This window comes from Carettochelys insculpta, chromosome 5 (assembly GCF_033958435.1).
Source record: "Carettochelys insculpta isolate YL-2023 chromosome 5, ASM3395843v1, whole genome shotgun sequence".
Classification (NCBI taxonomy): domain Eukaryota; kingdom Metazoa; phylum Chordata; order Testudines; family Carettochelyidae; genus Carettochelys; species Carettochelys insculpta.
The window spans coordinates 25,789,566-25,815,263 of NC_134141.1; the positions used below are offsets into that span (position 1 = coordinate 25,789,566).

General features: G+C 42.3%; 1 protein-coding gene across 4 annotated transcripts in view; it reads right to left on the reverse strand.

Annotated features, from left to right (window-relative positions):
* The window catches only part of PIP5K1B (phosphatidylinositol-4-phosphate 5-kinase type 1 beta), a 153,678-nt gene that overhangs the window by 51,239 nt on the left and 76,741 nt on the right, over positions 1-25,698 (reverse strand). For all 4 annotated transcript variants that reach the window (XR_012645641.1, XR_012645640.1, XM_074994811.1 and 1 more), the window contains exons 5-7: positions 21,293-21,410; positions 13,899-14,051; positions 11,145-11,444 (exon numbers count right to left, since the gene is read on the reverse strand). Coding sequence is in view for 2 of the 4 variants with exons in the window: in XM_074994811.1 (XP_074850912.1) it covers positions 11,145-11,444; positions 13,899-14,051; positions 21,293-21,410 (571 nt within the window). In the remaining 2 variants the exon portion in view is untranslated. The remainder of the gene's footprint in view (positions 1-11,144; positions 11,445-13,898; positions 14,052-21,292; positions 21,411-25,698) is intronic.

A 25,698-nucleotide genomic window follows, 5' to 3' on the forward strand; every position in this document is an offset into this window, starting at 1 on the left:
GGGAATGTCGAAGTGCAGAACTTATTTCAAAGTGGCCCTCATCTTCACCATCAATCTGCAATTCAAAGTCTGTTCCCATGGCCACCATCATGCTAATGAGGTGTTGAATATGCACGTTAGCACCTCATTAGCCTGCACTGAATTGCCTCATTACCATGACACCTCCAACAGGAGAATGGTAGTGCAGCAGCAGCCTCAGATATAACGAGGAAGCTTAGGGGTTGAGAGCACAGTGGATGATAGGGGGCTGGCTGGGGAACAAGAATATTATGATCAGGTAAAAGCTTGTCAGCAAAGGTTTCGGTGGATAGCAAGCAGATGTCAGGCATCAAGGAAAGAGCAGCAGGAAAGATGGCTGGGAGGGTTTGCATCAATGCCCGCAGATTACCAAAACCCATACTGAATGCACACCCGTTTCCTGTCAGCTTTCTTCCAACTGTCAGGTCCTCTGTTTTCCTGATCTGGTCTTCCTTGTTTCAGCAGTGAGCAGAAGAAGTTACCAGGTTCGCTGTTCTACTCATCTTCAGTCAGAATTTTCCAATGCTGCTCACCAATGACAGACATACAAGAGCATGGGTGTCTGACAGGATGTAAAGATTCCCAGGAAAAGAAAAATGACCCACCCAAATTCATCAATAGTTTAATTATTTGCTTATTCTACTTCAAAAAAATCTGATCATCAGAAGAATTTTCCCACACAAATCCCTAAAAACTGCCGTTCAACTCTCTCCAATGTCTTCTCCATATCTTTTCAATGTCTTTCATATTTTAAGTGTGTAACATACACTAAAGTCCAAATTCTTTGAACATTTCATGTTTGAAAACAGGTTCTATTATTTATGGAAATGCAATTATATCTATGGAAATTGAGAATCTGCACTGTGCTTTAGTAATTTATTACTTTAAGCAAAGAACAGCAGACTAATGAATAGCAGGATGATTAAGAATATCGCTAACATTTAGGCCATACAATTATCCAACTGACTCTGAACCATTTTCTATTTAAGAATAAGAAATAAAGCCATGTTGATTTACTAACCATCATAAAGCAAAGCGAGTCTCAAAGCAAAACCACAGGAGAATACTAAACTATAGGAAAATACTAATTGTCCTGATAAGAACAAACTGATTAAATCAGGCAGAACACTTTATGTTGGTACTACATACTTGCAATGCTTAAATTTAAAAATACTCATTGGAAATGTGCAGTCGTTACATAATACAATTAATGCTTTGACATTTTAAAGTTTAGCTTTCAATTTTGTGCACTATTGCATAATCTGAGAACAGTATTTTACTCTGAACTAGCATCTAGTCTCCTTCTGAGAATCTAGCATTGCTTGAATAATGTATTAAATGGCCAAAAGTTATATTAAAAGAATGCTCTGACTGTAATTTTAAACAAGATAAACAAAGGCAAGAAAATCAAAACTCATTTGTCAAATTGGAATCTATTTTTTTAAAATAAAAAAGTGTTAAAAGCAGTTTTTTTAATTAACTTGCTCCCAATTTTCCTCATCAGTTTGAGAGTTTACAAACATTTTTCCTGCCTTCTAAGGAACCTATTTTTCTCCCCCTTTAGTGCCATATGAAAAACCCACACAAAACAACAACAGAGCATGGTTTAGTTCTGAAAGCTGATCTGCACAGTCTGTTAAACCTTGATCCCAACTGGGCCATCAACCCAGCAGTCCTGTGAAATACACAAATACACCCATGCTGTTGCAGGTCAGTAAAAGGACTTTGAAGGAGTATGGGCACTTCGAAGTACCTGTGGCTGCACGGAAGCCAGCACTTAGACATTTTATGCTTTGAGGTTGCCACAGGGGAGATTTAGCCTAATGAAGTGTTGCATATGCACCACAGTATTTCATTAGTAACCTTCCAACACCCTAATTACCATGCCCCCTTTGAAGTTGGGGGCTAGTCTAGACACAGCCAAAGAAAATTAACTGAAAATAAAGATGAAGACGTTTACGTCATATACACACACTGAATTTCTTTCGGATACAAGTAAAACTAGAAGGTTATTAGTTGAAGTTTTAGATAAAATTACCAGGACAAATGTTCTATTTTGAAGTTCATCATGCCTCCAGCGTACCAGCTGCATTTTGGCCACGTTGTTCACTTGGTAAAATGTGAACTGTAAAATACCCACGTCACAAATTTTCATCTGAAGATTTTTTAAAGGTTTTTTTAAAGATTTTTTTTTAAATCTTTTATTAAAGATTCTTCCAAATTTCTCCAGACTGAAATTTTATTTTTCACCCCAAACAAGAACCCTCCCTTAGGTCTCCTCTCTTTTCTTTCCTTTTTCCTTCCCCTACTTTCAGTAGGTAAGTGGGAAAAGAAATAAAAAGCAAGGGGGTGGAGAGAGAATCTTTTTAGGATTTTGATTAGACAGATGAGAAAACTTTTCAAAAGCGTGGAAAAAGTTATTGCTTTTCTACCAGCTATGATACATATATAAACATGTTTAATTAGAAAAAACAGGAGCGGGAAATGCTATACATACACAGCGCACACAAGCTAACATAGCTGTTGAAACAATAATGGGTATCTAGTTTAACATTACATTCTCCCCTGAAATTTACTGTGTAAGTCTTATCTGTTTAAAAATTGACTAGATTTCAAGGGGGTGTTTAACTCCTGTATTGCCCACTTTGTTGTGGAGCCTTAACGTTTTCATTGAAATTGAGGGAATATGTTTTTGCCATAAGATAAAGGAAAATACATAGACTATACTTTAGGATACCAGAGAGAACACAGTCTCAGATAATATTTTTAGCTAGCGTGACCATCTGTCCCATATTAGGTATCAGAGGGGTAGCCGTGTTAGTCTGGACCTGTAGAGCAATGAAGGGTCCTGTGGCACCTTATAGACTAACAGAAAAGTTTAGAGCATGAGCTTTCGTGAGTTAACTCACGAAAGCTCATGCTCTAAACTTTTCTGTTAGTCTATAAGGTGCCACAGGACCCTTCGTTGTCCCATATTAGGTGTATCTAGGGAGCCAAAAAGGCGTCCTGACTTATTTTTTAAATGGGACCAATTGTCCTGTATTTGGCCCTCCCTGCTGACCTTTTCCTGTGCTGGCTAGAGACTTTCAGGGCTTTTTTTCTGGTCACTACCATTTTTAAAATGCAGCTCCCCACCTGCTTCACCACTGGGATGCCACTGCCAGCCCCAGCCTTGCTCAGGTGCATGGCTGGGCTGGAGCTGGGGGGCCCAGGAAGGTGGGGGCTGGAGCAGGGAAGCCAAGGCCCTCACAGTGCAGGGCTGGGGGCATCTCCAGGAAACTGACCAGCCCTAGAGCACCTTGCTTTCTGCTTCTGTGAGCCAGGTGCAGCACTGCTGGTCAGTTTCCTGGCTCCCACAAGCTGGGGGACTCAGGAACCATACAGCTGGGTGAGAGACATGAACACTGCTGCTGCACCAGCCAGCAGGCACATGGAGCCACCACCATCTTTGTCATGGCTGCCGAACCCCTCTGCCCCGACCTGGGGGACTCAAAGGTGGCAGGGCACCCTGCTCCTTGGGCTAGCTTTTTGCCTCTCCCCCATTCCCATCCCCCACATGGACCTCAATGGTTTAGGACATTGGCTGGTATCTCCTGACAATTTTTGTTTTTAAACTGTTTGGGAATAAGCTCACAAAATGCATCTGAAATGGAATCAGTGTTTACATATTTAGAGAGCACACTGATCAGCACACACACTCACTGCATTCCTTTTCTTGCTCAGTGTTTACACTAATGAAAAAGTAGTGCTTAGTAACCACATGCAAATGTGGGCAATTGACATTACTAAAATAACGACTTGATTACACAAGACTAAATAAAAAATATTATTAGCCAGAAGACAGAAAATACCTACATACAGCAACATTCTGTTGCAGGGAGCTGTTCCAGTATTGCCAACTCTTGCCACTCTACTGGAACTTATGATATTTGGTGTTTAGACCATGGGAGCCTATGACTGTGGGAGAATACCAGCTTTTATTTAAAAATCGACATCAAAAAAAGTTTAAGCTTCATAATTGCAGAGAACAGCTTGAGGATCTGAGCTAACAGCGGACAGCACATAAAACGAATACAGAAAGTATTTTGTAAAACTCTCATCATTAAACTGATCATCTTATTTTGGGGACTCAACTCTAAAAAAAAGACCAAGATTTCAAAAAAAAAAAATCAATGCTATAAAGCATTCTTTTTCCTTCCTCACAATAAACCTGTTTCAAGGACAAGAACCTATACAAGAACATGGAGTACTTAAGCAAATGGTTAGCAGATGGTATGCATCCCATCAAATAAAAAGAGGATACCTTAATGTCTTCTGACTAGTACTCTAGTCCCCTGTCACCTGACTGGATTTTATACTGGATATGGAAACTATTTTATGTATCCATTGGCACCAAATATTCTGCCAGGGGGTCCGTGTGAGGTGTCTAATGAAAGCTGAAGATGCTACTTAGGTCTCTATCATGTTTGTAGGTAAAGTTGTGTGTTTCAGATACGTATCTGTATTAAAAATATTTCAGTGCTAAGATTCATAATGGGATGTGGATGTCCACCCTGGCCAGGATAAATGGACTAAAACAAAGGCCTAGACAGCCAATACACATATCAGGAATTTGAGACTGTCTCCTGGGATTCATCCAATGGCAGTCTGCCACAACAGCCTACCTGAATCAGGGGATCCAGACTCTCCAGTGCCTGATGGGAAGAAGAAAGGGCTTTTTCTCTCCACATGGGAGAACTATAAAAGGGGCCTAGCAGCAGCCACCTTGGAGAAAGGCTCTGTAATGTTCCTATTCCAAGGATCCATGTTCCAGCATGCTGACTCTGGCCTGCCAGATCTCCAATTTGCCACAAACTAAAACTATGTAATCTGGAATCATACCCAGTATGGGGTTGACTTTCAGGAGATTTTCAACAATCAGCATAGAACATTGTTGGCCTGCATTAATAACTATTTTATGTATGAAGTATTGTTTTGACAATTTCTCTAACCCTGTTCTTTCTTGTTTGCTTTGTAAATAAGCTTTTAGGATGTTTAGAGCTAAAGGATTTAATCAAACATGTGGTTTTTGGATAAGATCCCAGTATTTATTGGCCGTGGACTACAGCTGGACCCTTTGGGGCCCGGAAGAATCTGTGTGGATTGGGTGAAATAGGTTTAATAACCTCTCACCTGGGGGTTGTTGGTCTGGGCTAGTACAGCAGCTGGGAAGTCTATGAGTTTGCTTGTGTGGCTTCTGGCCAGCCAGTTGGGCTGGCAGGGCTATTTTTGTGGTCGATTTCCTTTTTGCTAAGGCAAATCCAATCTCAGCCTGTGGCTGTAAGTGGCCCAGATTTAAGAAAAGATAGCCTGGTTTGATTTTCACAGCTGTGTCCAGAAACCCCATCATGTTACAGTCCAGCACCATGATCCCACTGAAGTTAATGGGAAATTTGATTAAATCACCGATTAGCTCTCTCCTCCTGTCTGCACACATCAGATTTTAATTTGAATCCAACCCAAACTGAAATTTAAAGTAATGATCACCTGAAAAGGTGACTCTCCCTCGATTCCATGCAAACGCAAAGTAAGGCATTAGTTGTAGAAAATAAGCAGATGCAGACAGCTGTTCTTCCTCCCCCACATGACATACATCAGGCAAGAATTTGTCTCTAGATACGTTAAGCTTTATCAAGACATTAAAATTAAGTCTGATACCTCATTTGCTACTGTAACCCTAGCTTTGTGTATTTCCTTATCTTTGTATATAATATGCTGTACACATTAATTAATAGAAAACCGTATTGTAGTAAGCAATCGGAATAAACTGGATCATTGTTTTCTAAAGCAAGAGGCATACCTAGAGTGTCACAAAAACAAAGCATGAACGAGAAACCCTAGCTGGGTGAAACAGGTGTTGGTGAAAATGAAAAACAGACACTTCTGGTTTTTTTTTTGTTTTTTTGTTTTTGTTTTTTTTTTTTAAAACAGTCTCCAGCTGGGTTTGAAAAAAATTTAACTCCCTATCAACTGCAGATGTAAACCTTTAAAACGTAAGCCAGGCACAACTCACACATGAATGTTTACCTGAGTTTGTATACTGCTCGAAACAAATCAGAAGCGTGAGTAATCCAACTCTTCACTGAGTTCTAACCTGAATGCCTCTACTGATATATGAAAATAAAGCAGACTATTTCACTTTTAATCAAACCACACAGAAAGGGAGAGGAAGCACGATTCTGCAAGTTTATATATACCCTATTGTAAGGGACTGTTCAAACTGGACAGGCCTGTAAGACCCCATGGCAGAATTGCAGTGGTAGCAGCTTCACTGTTCTGAAGGACAACATCTTTCAAAGTGTTTGGGAAAAGCTGGACTAGTGTGAGAAAGCATCACATCCTGCATTTCATTCTTCCCCATTGTCAGCCTTCATATGTATAAATGCTATTTCTGGTTTGGGATAGAGGGATAAAACTCAGATACAGTGACAAGGAAATGTACATTCATCCCTCACTATACAAGCACAACTGGCACCCAAATTTCTGCTCATAGGCGAAAACTATAAACCTCAAAAGAGCAAAACTAAATTCCCATTAAAATATATAAGTCTCCAATTCATTCCAAGTGCTTGAAACTTGACATAAACCAGTTGATTTTAGGTACTTTTCTGATGCATTTGAATAGTTTGGCATCACAAATAGGATGTAGCGTACGTATGTAGAGCAGGGATTCCCAATCTATGGGTCCCATTAGATTTGTTAAAGGTTGCCAGCTGGGCAGTTCCCAGCTGCATGTGGCTGTGAAAGGAGCCATTTGCAGTTTCTTAACACTGCTGTCTCAGGCAGATATCTATCAGTACAGATAGCTGCTGGAGAGGACAGCTCTCTCTATCACTAGGGATAGCAATTACCTTATGCCTAGGTGCTGAAACACTTCAGTTAATTGCTGGGAGCAGAGGGCTGGCGGAGCCACCCAGCCTAGCAGCGCTGGTGAAGGAGGAGGAGGAGGAGCGTCTAAGGCTAGGGCTGTTTAGGGATGCAGAGGGGGTCTGAGATTGGGGGAAGTTCGCTCATTTAGTGAATAAAGGTAGGTATGTGTGTTCCTCATTTTAGTGAGTACTCATTAGTAAAGTACTCACTAAACAAGGGATGAGTGTACATACAAAATATATAATCTTAGGTCTTATCTTCACTACTGTACTAAATTTATGCCAGTGAATGGATGTGGCAACCCCCATGTAACGTGTCTTGTGAAGGCACATTACGTCCACGGGAGAGTGCTCCTCAGTCAGCATAATGACTTTACCTAAATAAGGTGGAAACCATGACAGTGAGAGTGTCCCTTCCACTGACAAAGTCTTGTCTAGACTATGCTAAGTTGCTATAACTTGTCACTCAGAACATTTTTTCCCCCACACCCTTGAGCAACCTACCTTACATTGACTTAGGTGGTGGTGCAGATAACCCCTTAGAATTCAAAAGCCAGCTTCTCTTTCCATTGTGACAATAATGAATCCGCCTTTAAAAACCTCAGGCTCTCTTACAGTTAAAGTGACGCTGTAAAAACTGATGTTTAGCCCTTACCTCAACATAGACTACGCCATGCTTTGAAACACAGCACCAGTAAGAATCCTCTTCACATATTCTAATCAGATTAAAAACAAGAACTAGTAATTTAATTTCCAGTCTCTTTTAAACCATCTGTTTACCATTTTTGAACGCACCAGATTTTTCTTCTCAAAGCCTTGATTGTGTAATTAACCTTTCTGACAACTGGGGGGCACAAAAGAGCATCTGGATTTTCAGATGTGCCAGGCAGACACATGCTGCATTATCACTAACTGCAGCAGCTCAGGCCAGGCTCACTGCAGAAGTCGAAAGGAACAGCGCCCTTTTCTAACAAAATGTCTCACAGAGAACATGCAGCTGACTGTTAGATCACCCTACTTCACTCACAAAGCACAAGCCTTTTCAGACACTCATTTATTGAACAAAAGGTGGCATTCATGTTCAACAACAAGACTTGACATACAGCAGCACAGGTGGCAGCAAACAACATACTGCTGTGAGGGATGCCCTTTTCTAGGCTATGAGCTCATCCCATGCAAGCTGCCGTTTTCTCAAACTGTTAGAACTCCTACACAATTCAGTTTTCTTCTTCAACAGACCTCTTGGAGCCCCGGGAATCTCCCCAACTTCCTCCTTTCTGCTTCTTTGCCCTTTGTCCTGAATAACTCCTTTCACACTACCTACCCTTATGGCAGGAAGGCAAGACGAGCCCTCCACTATCACCAGTGCCACCCTCCTAGCTGGGCAGAGAGATTTCCTGAAGAGAAGGACAGTATATTCCGCTGCCTACCCTTCCAGCCTGGAAGCAGAGAAACATTGACCAGAAGACACCTCCTGGCTCATCAAGTCCAGTCCCTCACTCAAAGAGGGACTGTGTCTCATAATCCTTATGGGATTATGCTCTAGGACTGAATTCAGATGTTGCCACTATGGCACTGTTTAATTTGTCTACTTAGCTAATACACTCATTAAGACTTAAAAAAGCAACATATATTAGAGATAAGTCTGCAGATACTTTTGCACATTTGAGACCCGTATAGCAATTATACCTGCTAAACCTCCCAGACCCATTTAAAAAATCTCAAAGTACAAAAACTTCTCAGTTTGTCTTCTAACAGATATTCAGGATGGGTTAGATCACAGAAATCCCCTGGAGACACTCACCCAGTATGCTGATCACACCACTGAGCCAGTCTGTCTGGCCTCTGCAGTGCTTTATCACCCTGACCTGCAGGGCCAGAAGCTCTGGTCTCCTCAGCAAAGGCACAGAGTTGGAGTAACAGCCTTCCAGCAAAGTAACACAGATACTGATAACAGCTCTGGGAGGGCTCCATGACAGGGACTTGACAAAACCCAGAACAGCCCCAAATATGGCCAAACCCCCAAACAGATCTATCTTTCTCTGTATAGAAGTTTTACAAAGAAAGCTCATAAGGTTTGTTCTCATTATCACTCCAAGAGATATCCACAGCTGTTGCTTCCCCTCATATCTATTTCCACTCAAGAGCAGTCCTGTAGTGCCTTAAAGGCTAGCAAATTAATTTCTTAGGTAATGAGCTTTCATGGGTAGAACCCACTTCAGATCTGGAGTCGATAATTAGAATCCAGGGTTTATATAGCTCTGAGGGCAGGGAGGGGGGAAGGAAGAAGGGAAAAAATAGTGGAGGGTCACTAACAGGACCAGTGGAAGTAGTAAACAAGTTAAGTGGGATGTGTGCCATTGCTGTGAATATCCAAGATGGAGAAATGAGAAAGATCTCTTAAGTCTGAGGTTAAATAGGTAAAATTTGCAAGTGAATTCTCAAATTCAGATGTCTCCCTCTGTAATCTTGTGGTAAAATCCTTTTATAGAAGAACGGCTATTTTCAACTCCTTTATTGAATGTCCAGGGAGGTTAAAGTGTTCCCCTATAGGTTTAGGTGTACAGTAAAATCCCAACTTACCTGCAGGTTGCATTCCAGGGCAACCATGTGTAAATCAAATTTTGCACAAGCTGAGTTCCATGCAGGGATGGGGGAGGGGCAAAGAGCTAGCCCAGGGAGCAGGGTGCCCTCCCACCTTCAGGTCCCTCAGGCCAGGGCTGTGAGTGGCAGAGGGGCTCGGCAGCCACGGCAAAGATGGTGGTAGCTCCGTGCACCTGCCGGCTGGTGCAGCAGCACTTTTCATGTCTCTCACCCTGCTGCATGGTTCCCCGGTCTCCCAGCTTGGGGGAGCCAGGAAACTGGCCAGCAGTGCTGCACCTGGCTCATAGGATCTGAGAGCCAGGCGCAGCAGTGCTGGTCAGTTTCTCAGCTCCCCCACGCTGGGGGACCTGGGAACCAGGCAGCAGGTTGAGCACTCCCACTGCACCAGCTGGCAGGTGCACAGAGACTCCACCTTCTTCTCTGCACCTGCCAAGCCCCTAATGTTTTCAGATGGGCAATAAGCTAAGCAGAGGGGAAACTAGGGGTGCAAAGCAGCACCTGGTGGGAGGGGTGGCTGGGGCATGCTGTAGGCAGCATGGGCACAGCAGGGCCCAGCAAGAGGGCACAACAGCTGGGCAGCAATTGTTGATTTCGACTTGCGTTATTCCAAGAAACACACAAATCAAAATCGAGTGAAAGTTGGGGTCATTCCCCATGTTGGATTTATGTCCATTCATCCATTGGCATGGGGGCTGTCTAATTAGTTCAATATACACGGCAGAGGGGCATTGCTGGCACACAATGGCATGTATCACATTAGTGGGTGTGAAGTGGATCTTACTGGTGAAAGTTCAAAAATTTACTTATTATATAATTAGTCTTTAAGGTGCTATAGGACTGTTTTGTTGTGAAGCTACAGGCTATCCCTCTGAGGCCATTTGCACATAACTGTCTTGAGCACCAGGACATTAAGTTCCTTAAGTAACATTAATGCCTTTCACTAGCAGACCTCGAATTAATAGAACAGATTTAATCTTTTCGTATTTCTAACTTCACATACAGGAATGATAAAGGCACACAAAATAGAATATACACATTTAGTGGATTACAGGCTCGCAACTGATACGTTTGATTTGGTTTGCATAAAGCATATTTGAATTATGCATATTGTTTTTCAGAGAAAGATGGATCCATTTCCATAAAAAACACGTAGGCATAGCATCACGGTATTCATCACAGTATGCAGTTTACTTTTACGTAGCAACCCATTTCCAATTTCAGCAGCTGGAACTAGAAAATTTAAGCCAGTAAAACCAAGAAACAAAAACACCCCTGCATTTGGAATCTGTCTACACGTAAATGGCATCAGAAGGCTTTACTACATGTGTGTCCAACCTTTTGGCTTGCCTGGACCACATTGAGTGAAGAGGAATTGTCTTGGGCCTCATATAAAATAAATATAGTTAATGTATATAAATCACACAATAATGTTAAAAGTTTATGATCTTGTGGGGCCACATTACTAGCTGTCCAGGGCTGCATGTGGCCCGCGGGCTGGACACACCTGCTTTACTATTTGGGATGATTCAGAGTGACTCTGCCCTCAGTTACACAGGTGTTAATCTGGATTAACAGATCTGAACATCAAGTTAAATATGAACAATTTTTACTTACTCTGCAATCCCTCTGTAGTGTTTTCATCAGTGCACCGTATGTTTCCGAGTCAAAATACAGTCCTTCATGCATCTCTTGCAAGAAATCCAAGTCTTTAAACGTGGGGTTGGATTTCTCCCTCTCTTTTCTTGACGCTCTCCGTTTATATGTAGAGCCCTTCAGGTCATACGTGAAATGCATTTTCAATGCCCGAGGCAAAACATTGTTCATCACAACAATCCTGATGTTAATTCCCCCTGACTGAACACAGTACAGTCCGTAAAATTTTGGCAAGAGTGTCCTTGGATTCTGGTTCAAATTCTAATAAAACAAAAAAATTTTTTTTTTTTTAAATAAACATGCACATGTTAGAGACGCTTTCACATTTCAACATATCAGTACAGAAAAGGGGTGTGCTATTTTATACTCTGAACAATTTGCTTAACTGGTCAGACATTTTCGCTATCCCACAGGGCCCAAACTTGAAAAGGCTACCACAGCCCAAGAGAAAAGATACTGTGTTCAAGTGGAAATGAGGAATCTAAAGTGACAGGAGTGTAGGGGCCAAAATACAGAAAGTCCCAGGACATCTCCAAAGCCAGGCCACATCTCCCTATCACTAAGTCCTAAGGATGAGAGAGAGTGTAGAAGACAGACACATGGCCTGCTGCTTCCATTTTGAAGCATTTTTGCACACATGGTTCACTCTACATTTTAAGATCCTGACAATCATATTTTTTCTTCTGTGCTACCTTGAAGAGAACCATAGTGTCTTTCATCCCTGTATATCATAGGTTTTTTTCTTATCCTCTTGTATGGGATCTATTTAAATTAGGCCAAGAGCACAGAAGAAACTCAGCATTTTTGCTGCATTTGGCCTTAATGTGCCTCACGAGAGGGCTCTGGATTGAGTCTACAGATGGACTGAAGACTTAACAGAACCACCTCTTTCTTAAGGAGTTTAGATCCTATTTTGTTCATGTCAATTGTGACTTCAGTTTTGGGAATAAAGCTCTGACCCACTGAGGTTTTGCCAGAGTTACTACCAATTGCAGCCATGTTTGTCATAGCCCAAATTCTTGTCTGCTTCAGAATGCAAAGTAGTAATGATCCTATTACAACATCACAATCTGCCAAAATGCAAGTTGTGTACTATCTCAAATTCAACAGCAGGCCAAGCATCAGGTAGGAGTGTATAAGGAATAAGGAGGCAGAAACCTCATTTTAGACACTACTATCTTCAAACACCATCAATATGAAAAACAGGCGAAGAAGAAATTATTTATATTTTAGGTCTGGTATGGTTAAAAGTCTCCATTTATAAGTAAAGAAACTTCTTTCTTAAAAGGAGCCAGTATACAATAATCACATGACATAAGCCTTTTTATTTTGATAAATGCATGTGTGTATAACGTTAAATTTGTGATCAGTTAGTTCACAAAAATAATGCAGAGACATTATGCTGTGTATTCGCACAAAGGCCAACTCAGACCTGCAAAAAGATTATATTTAGAATGAGGACAAAGAATGCCAGCTATATTTCCTGAATCTTTGCATGACTGAAGTCTCCTTACACAAACTTTCCAATTTGTTAGCCTTTAAGGTGCTACAGGATGGCTTGGTTATTTCCAGCCATGGTTACTTTATATTAGCTTACCACCACCACCACCACCACCACCAGGAAATTGAAAATCTTAAAGAAATGAGATGGAAAAACTGTCCAAGTGTGATTTTTTTTCTTCTTTTGGAGGTGGGTTGGAAGGATGGGGACACATCTGTTCACCAGAGGCCCAACCCTGCAAGGAGATGACCATCACCTAAAAGGCGAGGAGGGACTTGCTTCCTAAGCGGAACTCAGTAGTTCTCAAGATTAATGTAGCCTCCTACAAGAGTCTGTTAGGTTCTGATGGTCAGTTTATTTACTCTGCTGGCAATTGACCCATATTAAAGAGACAGCTAACTTAGCTGAAGCCCAAAAACAGATCTTGTAATAAATAAATAAATAAATAATTTTAAAGTTACATACGTGGAGTTTTGTTCCAACAAAATATTGTGCTAATATAGGAAAGCCCAAGATTAAACCAGTCTAGAAGCCAAAGGGAAACTGACCTTGAATTACACTTGAATGAAGTGTAAAAGGGCATGTAAAAGGGAGGAAAAAAATCAGCTTTAAAATGGTTTCATTTTAATACTAATTCATTAGGGAAAAAAAGAAATATTATATTAAAATGTGACCATCTTGATGCTGTCCTTTCATCATTAACACAGGTGGTGACTTGGCCAGCCACACATTTCTTTTTGACCCACCAGGCACCTCTAGGTTGCTGAAAGTCCTGTGGCACAGCAGGGTGCTCAGGCAAGCAGGTAGGCTGCCTGCTTGCCACCACCCCAGCAAGACTGCTCAGAGACGGGGACAGCTGGTGCTAGCAAGCATGTCTCTGCCTGCCCCTTGGGAGTCAGGCACACTGTGTAACCATGTACTGCCCCTGCCTCCAGTAGCTTCAATTGACTGGAAACAAGCCGCAGGGGTGGTACTGGTGGGTGCCGGCAGCACATCAAGACCTGCTACCTACCTCCGTACAAGAGATGCGCAGAGACATGCTTGCGAGGATCAGGTGGCCACTTTAAGAGGTGTGAGGCCACTATGGCATGCATGGAGCCTGAAATTCTGGAAGATGATGAATGAAATTATTCAGAAATAAAAGGAGATGTGAAACCAGGAAGGTTATGGAAAATGTATGGGAGCAGAAAAATTCATGATCTGCAGTTACTCACCATGTAGTAACCTGGCAACAGCTTCTGGAGAAATTCAGCCTCTTTGTGTTGAACTGTTTTGATGATGAATTCGTCATCACTAGTTACAAAAAATAAAGAGCCGCTGGCACCAGGGTTAGATAATTCTATTAAAGGCTCGCTGCAGATTGAATACTGAAACAAAGACAAAACTGAGTTTGCGACCAATACAGGTGGCTTGCAATACAAAAATATGTTTTTAAAAATGGCAGGTGCAACAGTTAAAGTTCCTTGATTCTCAAGCTGCCACAGCCTCTGCATTAAGTTAGAACAAATACATGGCCATACAACAGTTGAGAATGGGAAGAGCATGAACATGATCTCACTTTGTGGTGAAGACTTTGGTTAACGTTATGTAGCTTTCTCCCTCAAGAACACATTGTAATTTGCCTTCTACTTTTAACCAAAGGTAAAGATAGAATACTTTAACTCTGGGTGAGCAAACTTTTTACTTTGGGCCCCACTTTTCATCCCTGCAATTAGCATGTCCCCACCTCCCAACTGTCAAAGGTAATCTAAACAGATGGAAATTTTGGTTATGTTCATATTAAAAAACATCTTTTCAGCAGGTGTAAGAAAACAAGTATGTGGGATGTAAACACTATGAATCGGCATATAAATGTGAATACACATACATAAAAACAGTAACATATTTCAATAATTTTAACAAGATGAATGAGCCTGAGACCCAGCAACTGATCATGCTGTGCTCCCTTATGCAATTTTATGCTCCCCTGAGGGGGCCTGCACCTCCTGCTTTGCTCATCCCTGCTTTAATTGATGGGAACCAAAATGTCCTATGGGCAAGATATATTGATATTGTTCTATTGCCTCAATGTTAATTCAGTTTCATGCTCCCCTTCAACTCGCCAAGTATCCCTCTTTTCTCCAAAGCCAGTAATCAAGGGAATTTCACTTGTAATGATGATTAAAAGCCTTAATAATTGCTTTCCCTCTATTTTAAAAAAAAAAAGCAGGCATAGTTAAGATCAATCATGTCATACATAGGGCCCTATCAAATTCACAGCCATTAAAAATGTGCCATAGACCACAAAGCTGGTCTCTGCCCTAGATTGTAGAGAGTACATGGGGTAGACCAATGTTTCTCAAATTGAGGTCTGGACCCAAAAGGGAGATCTGGGCAGTCAAAATTATTCTGTCCGGTTGCGCTATTGCGACCCTTACTACCTGCAGAGCTGGGTGGCCAGGGAGCAGCAGTTGTTGGCCAGGTACCCACTCCTAAAAGCACTGCCCCACCTACAACAGTTCAGAAGTGAGGGTGGTAATACAATACCATGCCACTCTTACTCTGTGCTACTGACATGACAGCCAGGTGGATGTAGCATGGCAACTACTTACTAAAGGGCTCAGTTCTGCAGACAGCAGCTCTGCCATTATATATGGATTCCTGATCAGTAGGTAATGCAGTTCACCTGTGAAGGTAGGGCTGCCATAGCAGCAATACAGAAGAAAAAAGCAGTACCACAATCCTCCCCTACAATAACCTCACAGGCCCGCTAAACCCAATACCTTCTTGGGTCAGAACCCCTACAATTGTAACACTGTGATATTTTGCATTTAAATACTGGAAATCATTAAATTAGTTTTAAAATTTCCATGACCATGAAATTAACCAAAATGGACTGTGAATTTGATAGAGCCCTATTCATACACATTGAAATTTTAGCACAGTAACATTAATCAGATGTCCTCCTCAGACCAACTATACTTAAAATGAGACATGAGTTAAACCATGCACTGGGGTATCACTCTTATAATAGCAGCAGGTTTCCTAGTCCTTTCTATAACTGTGAGAGAGGCTGTTTTTAAAAAAATTTCCCCTTTCCACAAGTCTATCAAGCTAAGTACTTGAAAGGGACTGCGCTTCATTGAGAGAGATCATTCTCTATAAACTAAATCAGGGTACAAATGAATTCAAAATAAGTTTTGGTACCGATTTCAATGGGACCAGGATTTGTTCTGATAGACATCAGTAGATGATGTTGAGGAGAAGAGATTTCCAAGATAAAGGGGGGCTGAGGTAGTAAAAGGAAGGAATCAACCTTAGTGGTACGACGGCAGAAATAATTTAAAAGCAACCACTGGCTCTGGATTCATGCATTTCACCATGTGGCAAATACTTTTTAAAAAAGGTAGTGCATCAAATTTTCACTTTTGTTTGAGTATATGTTATACAAGTTGAACTTCTAGTCTAGCACCCTCAGGACCTGTCCATTGCCAAAACAGGAAATTTGCCCAACCACAGGATGTCAACATCTTCTAGCAGCATTACCAACACTTCCACTTCTTGTTTGGCTCTTAGAAGACATTTAGGGGAATATTAGAGCTAAACAACAGCAGAGAACACTGACCAGGACAGAACACTGAGCGCCAGGACTGGTGGCTGTAAACACACTTTATGGGACCACAGGAAACTCAGCTATACCCATGTTAGGTAGACATCTGGATAATTAATATCATGCTGGATCACAGATGTCACTGGACCAGCGTGCGCCTGACAAGAGACATTCAGTCTGTCCCAAATACCTTTAAAACAAGAGTCTTTACACTGTGTTTCTTTTCATAGTTCCAGCCAACTCCTGCCAACACATGTAGCCTCAACAGTGAAAAATATTATTGCTATTATGTTCTGAAGGCAATTGTTTGAAATATTAAAATGTAACAAATTGCAATAAAATGGGAACGGCCTATCAGCAAAACCACAACACTTGGATTACACATTTGAGACAAGAATCTTTGTGTTTGTTTTTTTGTAAAAAGAAAAACCTAACCCACAAAGTTATGCTCACCCAAACCCCACACACCTTTTGCTCAAGAGTTAAAAAAAGAAAGCAAATAGTTTGCGGTCCACACAATGACGTGCTGAATACCCATGTTTTGTATACTTTCCAGTCACCATTTATTTGTACAAGCTGTTCAAATTTATTTTTTCCCCTTCATCCTGCTTCCTGCAGTGCTTCCATACTGTACCATTTGGAAGATGGCAAAGCTACAAACACAGCTGTGCCCTGCCAATGCATATTAACAGTATAAAACCTACTTAGTGTTGCTGAGATACTTCTCCTTCCATTTCTACCCGCCCACTCCCTCTTCTTAACAGGAGCCAGTATAAAAGAGCAATCCCAGAGCTTTCAGTTGCCATACTGCAGCCTGAAAAAAAACTGCTTAAGACAACAGAATTTTGAATCATGTCTTCATCATAGACAGGGGGTGAGGTAAAGAGGCTGTGAATGGGGAGAATGAATTTTAATGTCTACTGATTTTAATTTAAAAAAAAAAAAAATCCAACTCCTTTTACAAGCAAATGAAACAGCAGCAGGGTTACACCCACTGCAGCACTTTCTAGAAATACAGAAAGCACAGGGACTTTGGCCTGACATGGTGCCTGTTATAAACTAGAAAATGGTCTGATCTGAATTGGTTTTAAACACATTCAGGGTTAAGGATGTAAACATAGCAGCAGCAAAAATCTTGAGATATTCTCATGAGATTTCTGCCATTTTTGGTCAAGGATATCAGTCACATCAAAACTGGTAAAACCAGTTCCAGTTTATAACCAACCAGTGGTTTCTATCTCAGAATTTCAATCCAATCTCGCCTGGAATAAAGGGATCCAAGACTCCTCCAGAGCCTCCTGTAGAGATTCTGGCTACGCTTCTCCCACCACCCACTCATTCTTACAAATTCCATCCATGGCCCCAGAAAGTCCTTGTAAACTTCCTCCTGGCTTTGGCCTAGATGGCCATTTATAAGACAAGGGAGAAGAGGCTGGCTGGTGGGGGGGGGGGGGGGGCGAGAGGGGGACAGACAGACTGCGAGTGTGGGGCGTACTTTTGCTCCTCTATCTGTTCATGCATCATGATAAAGTTCCTCTGGGTGGCATCAACTGGCTCTCTCGATGCCTTCAGGGACCAGTGGTAGGATGACCATATCTCCCTGTCCCACATACGGGACAGGGAGATATCACTGGGAAGGGTAGCTCCTTCCAGCTCCACCACGCCCCAGGGAGGTGACAGCTGCTGGCCCACCCCGAGAAAGCAGCAGGGACCCGGCAGCTGCCTATGCTCCCCCAAGGCTCGGTGGGGGGGGGGGGCGGTGACTCCCGCCAGCAGCTACACCTGCCCAGCTGCTGGCGGAAAAGGTAAGCGGGGCAGGAAGGGCCCAAATTCCCTTTTAAAAAGTAAGCAGAGATGCCTTTTTGGATTCCCAAATACGGGACCATCCCACATAATATGGGATGGATGGTCACCCTAACCAGTGGGCACTGTCTGGGGATCATTGTCCCCTCCCAGCTCCCTCATTTTATCCTATGACCTCCATGTCTGTCCCTGTTTTCTTTTCGGTTGCCTCCTGTAATTATACGGCTTCCCAAGCTCAGTGGATTCCCCACTCCCCAACGGGGGTAATCTTTTAGCTGTGGGCAGGCCTGCCCCCACCCATGAAAAAGTAAAGGGCTCCACTTGTGAGCTCTCTCATTATAACATGTTGCTTATTTATAATCAGAAGCAGGAAATAGTGGATTTTAAATTAATTAGGAGCTGGGAGCAGAGTAACTAAACATCTAACAAAAGGATGCAATCACCAAAGTAAAAGATCCAGTTTTGTCCAGAAAAGTGACTTTTCTGTTCAGCTCTTCCACATCGAAGATCTATAGTAACACATAATCCTGACTACTCCTATGTGCCATAAAAAGTATATCAGGTTTGGCTCTACATAAGGTGGTGAGGAAATCTGCATTGAGAGCACATCAAGGAATTGGTGACCAGTTCACATTTGATTGATTGATATAGGAGTAGAGAAACTGAACCCATTAATCCAGCTGAGTATTAGGCTGGGGGACCTGAGCTGGAAGTGAGAGAACCTCCCCTTCACACTGTACCTACAAGGAGTCAGAATATTTGGACTTCATGCAGAGTGAATTTGTGTGCATAAATACCATTTGTGCAAAGAAAAAAAAACAAGTGTAGTTTTGCAGGCAGTTGGTGCTCCTATGGTAAAAATGCAGCCCTAGAGAGTCCTTAATTGAATCCACAGAGAGGTGCATCAATCAAAAGGCTATAAAATGAAGCACTGCCTACACTGATTATCTGTCCCAGTAATAAGTATAGGTGGAAAGCGAGAGGGGCAGCTGAACTGGTGCAAATCTATAAGCCACAAGTCACACCAGGGCAGATTACTCCTGCTTGAAACTAGGTTCAGTTGCACTACAGGTTGGATCTTTGCTGTCCAGACTTCCAGTCTGATGTCATCTGTGGTCCAACACTCCCATGGCTGAGCGCTCACAGGGAAAAGCCACACCCTGCACTCAGAACCACCTGCCCTTCCCTCCCAGAGCTCCTGGAGCATCACAAATCGCTCATTTGCAGTGTTCCAGCTCAGGGGCAGGGAGGGTGGAGAGGGGTTGGAGGGATACTCCACAGCTACCCGGCCTCTGCCACTGAGAATCACACCCCGATCCTCACTGAATGTATGCTGGTCCTTCTGCTGCTGCCAGATGGAGTCCCATGGCCAGCAGCACCAGAGGAGCTGGCATTGACCTCCCCTGGTCCAGCAGATTCCCTAGTGTGCGCCAGAGCAGGGAGGTACACCCTGTAACACAAACTGGTTGTGAAAGTTTTCTCCATCTGCGCTGAGGGGGGGAGGGGAGACTCTCTGGTTGGTGTCTCCACAACCACCTAGGTCAAAAGGGAATATTGTGATCATCTAAGCTGCTCTCCTTCACATTGTAGGCATCACAGAACCTTCCTCCCCCACCCCGCCTGATATAGATCCCTAACCGCAGAGCTGTGTTACTGAAGCTCTTGTATTATGGTTTAAAGACTGAATATTACAGCGAATTCACCACTTACGTTAGTTTAGAAGTGCAAGTGACCCATGTCACATACTGCAGAGGAAGGCAAAAACCCTTCCAATGTGTCTGCCAATCTGACTCCTGGAAAATTCCTTCTCAACCCCAAATATGGTGACCAGTTTAAGTATTCTGCTTTGTGAAACCTAAAGTCCAACTAACATTTCTGTGTAACACATACATGCAAAGCCCAGGAGAAATAGTTTTACATTGAGAGTTCAAGTTAGATTGGTATAAAAGGACCCAAGTACAAGAAGAATGCTCCTGTGTTTGGGTTATAAACACTACAGAACATTTTCTTTTTTCCCCCCAAACTAAGCTAGTTTCACAGTCCAAGATTACAGAAATGTGCAAAATAAACTGGATAGAGATTCTTCTATTAAACCAAATTTTGATGTGTTTATCTCTTAAAATTAATGACAAACTTCTTTCAATTGTAAAGACCCTCCATTGTTAATGCAAGTAAAAATATTTGTAAAAATATGCATTTTTTTAAAAAAATCCCACATTAGATCTCTGTGCACTAGGAATGGAAAAAGCTGCTGGGCCTCCCTTATTTGGAGAAATCCATAGCTCTGAAGTAAACTGGCCACTTGCAAAATGATCTGATCTTATAGAATCATCGGGCTGGAAGGGACCTCAGGAGGTCATCTAGTACAGCCCCCTGCTTCAAGCAGTATCAACCCCCCTTAATCAGTGCGAAGGACATGCTACATAGGCCCTTAATAACCAGCCAGCACTGTATTTTCACATTTGAGCACGTGCGTAAGACACAAACACAGTATGATTATTCAAGTGCTTCTCCCCACTTGAAATCTTACAGCAGCACAATTCCAGTTGCACTGCTGAAGCATTTCAATGTGAAAAGGGAGCAGTCATGCCTGTCAATACTGGTACTGTATTATCTTCTCTGAGAATCAGTAGCTAGGTCAGTGGAAGAATTCCGAGTCCCTTAGCTGGCCGACCTAATTTTTAAATGTAGAGAAGGCCTAAGACCAGAAGTCAAATTAAGGAACAGTACAAAAAGTACTCTTTATAAGTGTATCACTCTCTCTCAGGTCATCTCTTTTTCCAGTCATGTAGCATTTTAAAGATTAACAAAATAATTAAGCGATTAGGACACACATATGTAAACAAGATTTTTCTTATGAAGTAAATAAACAAGGTAATTAGAATGACAGCACTCAGAATTAAATTAGCAAAATTCACATGAGTTTTTAAATCTAATAATATTCATGCAGAGTTAATTATCCGAAGTAGCAGCAATACTCTAGGTATTAAACTTTCAATTAACATGGCAGGTTCTACAGCAATCACTTAAAAGCTGGAGAATGAAAAGTTTTGCCAAAAGCTAAATTTATACACCAGTTACAAAACCTAGAAACCTGTACTACCCTCTTAGAGCACTTTTAGCCATCCTCCTCCTCCGCTACAGAACTAGTGTTGACAATTTTTTCGGGGGGGGGGGGGGGGGGGAGGGAGTTCATTGGAAATTACAAATTCTTACCAAGTAATCATCAGGCTTGATACCAAAAAGTTCTCTGAAGTAACGGAAAGCAAGAGGAGCATAGGTCTTGAATCTGAAGTCAGGGTAATGATGAGCAGGGGTCAAATTGCTGCCTTCACTGCAGTGAAGAGACAGAAAACAGCAAATATTACAAGACATTTAAAAAAAAAAAGAGTATTTTTGCAACTAGATTTCCTTTACTATTTCCCATCCTATTCACCAGTATCCTAAGACAAAGACACTGGAAGAAATTTGAAATAACGTAGATTCAAGTGTCAATCCAGTTTTAGGTATTGTTTACACCAGCATCTCAGCCTTCCATGTCCCTTCAGTCCCTCTCTCTTGCTAACTAAATTCTGGCGTAGATATGGGCTCCCTCAACCCTCTAACTTTTTAATCTGCAGCCAGTTACCTGCCCAGCTAGCAGTACTGGGTTTTGGGTCTGAAGGAAACAGATCAAAAAACCCTTTCCTAATTATTGTGCTCAGCTAAAAATGTTACATGCCAGCCAACAAGACTGCATACTGAACTGGTGAAAGAAAACAGAACAGTTATGTAGCACTTTAAAAACTAACAGAATAATTTATTAGGTGATGAGCTTTCATGGGACAGTCCCACTACTTCAGATCTGGAGATATGTCATTTCCAGTACAGCACTAACTGTTTATATGGTGTAAGGAAACTAATTTTTTGCAGTGTGAACAGTGTCTTAATGTTACTGCATTGGCTGTTCCATAGCCACTGATCTTCCTCTAGCAACAACAAAAAAACACAAAGAAAACGCCACCTTTCTTTCTTGGGCAGGACAACCCAGAGAACACTGCCCCAGGTACTATGAGACAGATGTACATCCTGTGGTAATTCTATCCCTTGCTAAGTGATTGAAATACCTGCCAAGATACACGGACACAAGATGTGTCTCAGCAGCATAGTCAGATTTAGACCCAGACAATTGTGGCTGATTGCTGCTTCATTAACACAAATTGAACTGCGTAACTTGTAACCAGATATGAAACAGAAAAAATTGTAACATGAAAAGAGTCTAGTTCACAGTTGTACATCATATATATCAATAGTGCATTTATATCAGAGTACATGTATTTACAGCAGAACTATCTAATGCACAAATAGCTAGTTATAAAAGTATTTGAACACCCTGTTTTTATATTTCAAATTGTTTTACTTCCAGAATTGAAACAGATTACCGAAATATATTCAGAATATATGCACTGAAATTGTATTAGTAACATACATTCACCCAACTCATCTATATCTATGTTATCTTTTATCATCAGAAAAAAACAGAAAAAGGAAGTTAACACAACTGTGGGAAACTGTTCTAAGCCTCCACAGGCTCCACCCCCACCCTTCACTGGCCCAAAAAAATCTGAGATCAAGGGATAGCAAGAACTGATGAAAAGTACAGGCTACAATCACCGCATTAGAGAAAATTCTCACTAGCTAGCCATTCTCTACCATGGTTATAGTACCTATTAAAAGCTGTTTTTTTTTTCCAAACAAACGTTCTGCAGGGTTTATAGGATATATACAAACTGATTTTGTATCTAAGACAATTCCATTCATCTGTTTGTTGCTCCTAGAATAGCATGGCAAAGGGAAATCAAGAAATGAAGGCGGAACTCACAGCACTGTCTATCATTATGGTTGCTGTATATACGATGACCATATTTCCCTGTGTTAAATACTGGATATCCGTACAGAAGGGGGATGGTTTCCTGGCTGTGGCTGCCAAGCAATTGCAGCTCCCTGGCTGCCCCATGCCACAAGGTACTGGAATGGGGCTGCTGCCCCATGAGGGAGCTTCCTGGTTGCAGGGGAGATTGCCCTGCAGAAGTGTGTGTGTGTGGGGCGGGGGGTGTTGGCGGCTTCCCCACACTGCTGGGCTCCAGGAATGCTGCAGGGATGCTCCCTGGCTCCAGCAATGGTTGTCTTGTGAAGGCTGCTGCCCTGCGAGACATCTCGCGGGGGCGGGGTGATGTGTTACCTGGCTGTGGCTATCAATGAATTATCAGATTAACAATGAACACAGGATTAGTCTAATGTTATCAATTTATATCTGTAATTTACATTTATAATTCAAGTTATGGTGTAATATGTACCACTAAGGATAAAACCATATTGTAACCAAGGATCCATTTTGATACCATATTCCATTTTGTATGGCTCTGTTGAAACCAAAACTCTACCTAAATTGTGTGAATAGGGTATGAATTGCATTAGATGTGTGAATGGGGAGTGAGAGATTGATCCTCAACGCCAGCCTGGCCAGACAACTCCCTGAGGTGAGAAAAAGATCCACACCAAAGAAAAAAGAACAAAGTCCCATTAAGGACAAGAGGAAAGTCACATCTGAGTACGGGGGCAGCAGACCCATAGGCTTACATCTGAAGAGAAGTCTATAAAAGAAGGGGTGAGAAGGCAAAACCTCCGGGTAACGTTCTGCTTGCAATACCAAAGAGCATTGGTGCGCGCATGACAGAGACCCGGCTCTCCCTGGCCAGGTAGCAGCCAAGAGCTGCGAACTCAAGCTGTGAACTCAAGCTCCGATCAGAACTGGTAACTATATAGCAGCTGCAGAACACTTGGTCACGTTCAGACACTACCTGATCTTTCAGGGTTTTTTCTCACTCTAAGGACTGTCTGTAAATCCAGTATAAGTGATATATCTAAAATGAATCGCACAGAATTATATACTTGAGGTCCAATCCCGTAACGCAGGCGTGTCCAACCCGCGGCCCGCAGGCGGCCCTGGGCAGCTAGTAATGCGGCCCCACAAGATCTTAAAAACTGTTAACATTATTATGTGATTTATATACATTAACTATATAATATAATTTACATGCGGCCCAAGACAATTCCTCTTCACTCAGTGCGGCCCAGGCAAGCCAAAAGGTTGGACACCCATGCTGTAACGCTTTATGGGAGACTCAGATGTGTTTGTTGGCAGCATTTAACTCCTTGGCTAAGCATTGACTGGAAATGTCAATTAGCATTGACAACTATACGTTAGAGGTCATCCACAAGTTCGTTTACCTCGGGTCCACCATCACTGACACCCTGTCATTGGACACTGAGCTAAATAGGAGGATTGGAAAAGCTGCCACAACTCTGTCCAGACTCAGCAAGAGAGTGTGGAACAACAACAAGCTGTACACTCACACCAAAATGCAAGTCTACAGAGCCTGCATCCTCAGCACCCTCCTTTATGGCAGCAAGACTTGGACCCTGTATGCCCGCCAGGAAAAGAGGCTGAACGTCTTCCACTTGCGCTGCCTCAGGCGCATCCTTGGAATATCATGGAAGGACAGAGTGACCAACACCGCCGTCCTCGAGCAAGCTGGAATCCCTACCATGCACCCCCTCCTCAGGCAGCGGCGGCTCCACTGGCTTGGCCACGTCCACAGGATGAATGATGGAAGGATTCCAAAAGACATCCTGTATGGTGAGCTAGCCTCTGGCAAAAGACCTCCCGGACACCCCCAGTTGCGCTACAAAGATGTCTGCAAGAGAGACCTCAGAGAGGTAGACATCGAGCTGGACAACTGGGAAGAACTAGCAGATGATCGCAGCAGATGGAGGCAGGGGTTACACAAGGGCCTTCAGAAGGGCGAGATGAGGATCAGACAGCTAGCAGAGGAGATGTGAGCGCACAGAAAGCACACCAAGGACTTGCCAGACACCCACCACATCTGCAAGAGATGCAGCAAGGACTGTCACTCTTGTGTGGGTCTTCATAGTCACAGTAGACGCTCTAAATGAAGCCCTCAATTGAAACTATACAGGGCGTGATCCATAGTCTATGCAGACTGAAGGATGCCTACTACTGACTGGAAATGTTAAGGAGGCATCATATTTAGCATCCAAGGACATCTTGCATTTTTCAACATTAAGCCCTCTGACCAGTTACAGTGGTGTTAAGAGACTCTGTGAGAACGACTTATTTTCTCTCTCTTTTAACATAAGAAAGTTGCCACAATGTGGAACCTTGGGTTTGTGTATATGCAAAGTGATAGGTTTCTCCTTTTTACTTTTTTTTTCCCCCCCCGTAAGTGCCCCACACAGAATGAACTCCTTCTCTCACTTCCCCCGCAAAAATCTGCAAAATATCCAGTGTCAAAAAATATCCAGTACTTACTAGTCAAGGAAAAATTCTCTCTATTACAGCTCACTGTAGTGCATTCACTATCAGTTTCCTGCATGCAACACACAAATGCAAAAGAATGCACAGCTAATCCAGGCCTCACTTTCCAATGCTCCCATTTTCTTCCCAAAGAGCAAAGATGAAAAATGGCACTGTTTCTGCCAGAGCTACCCACTATTCTTATCCCTATACTCACAAGGCCATTGATTTTTGCTTGATATAGACAGATAATGCTATTCTTATT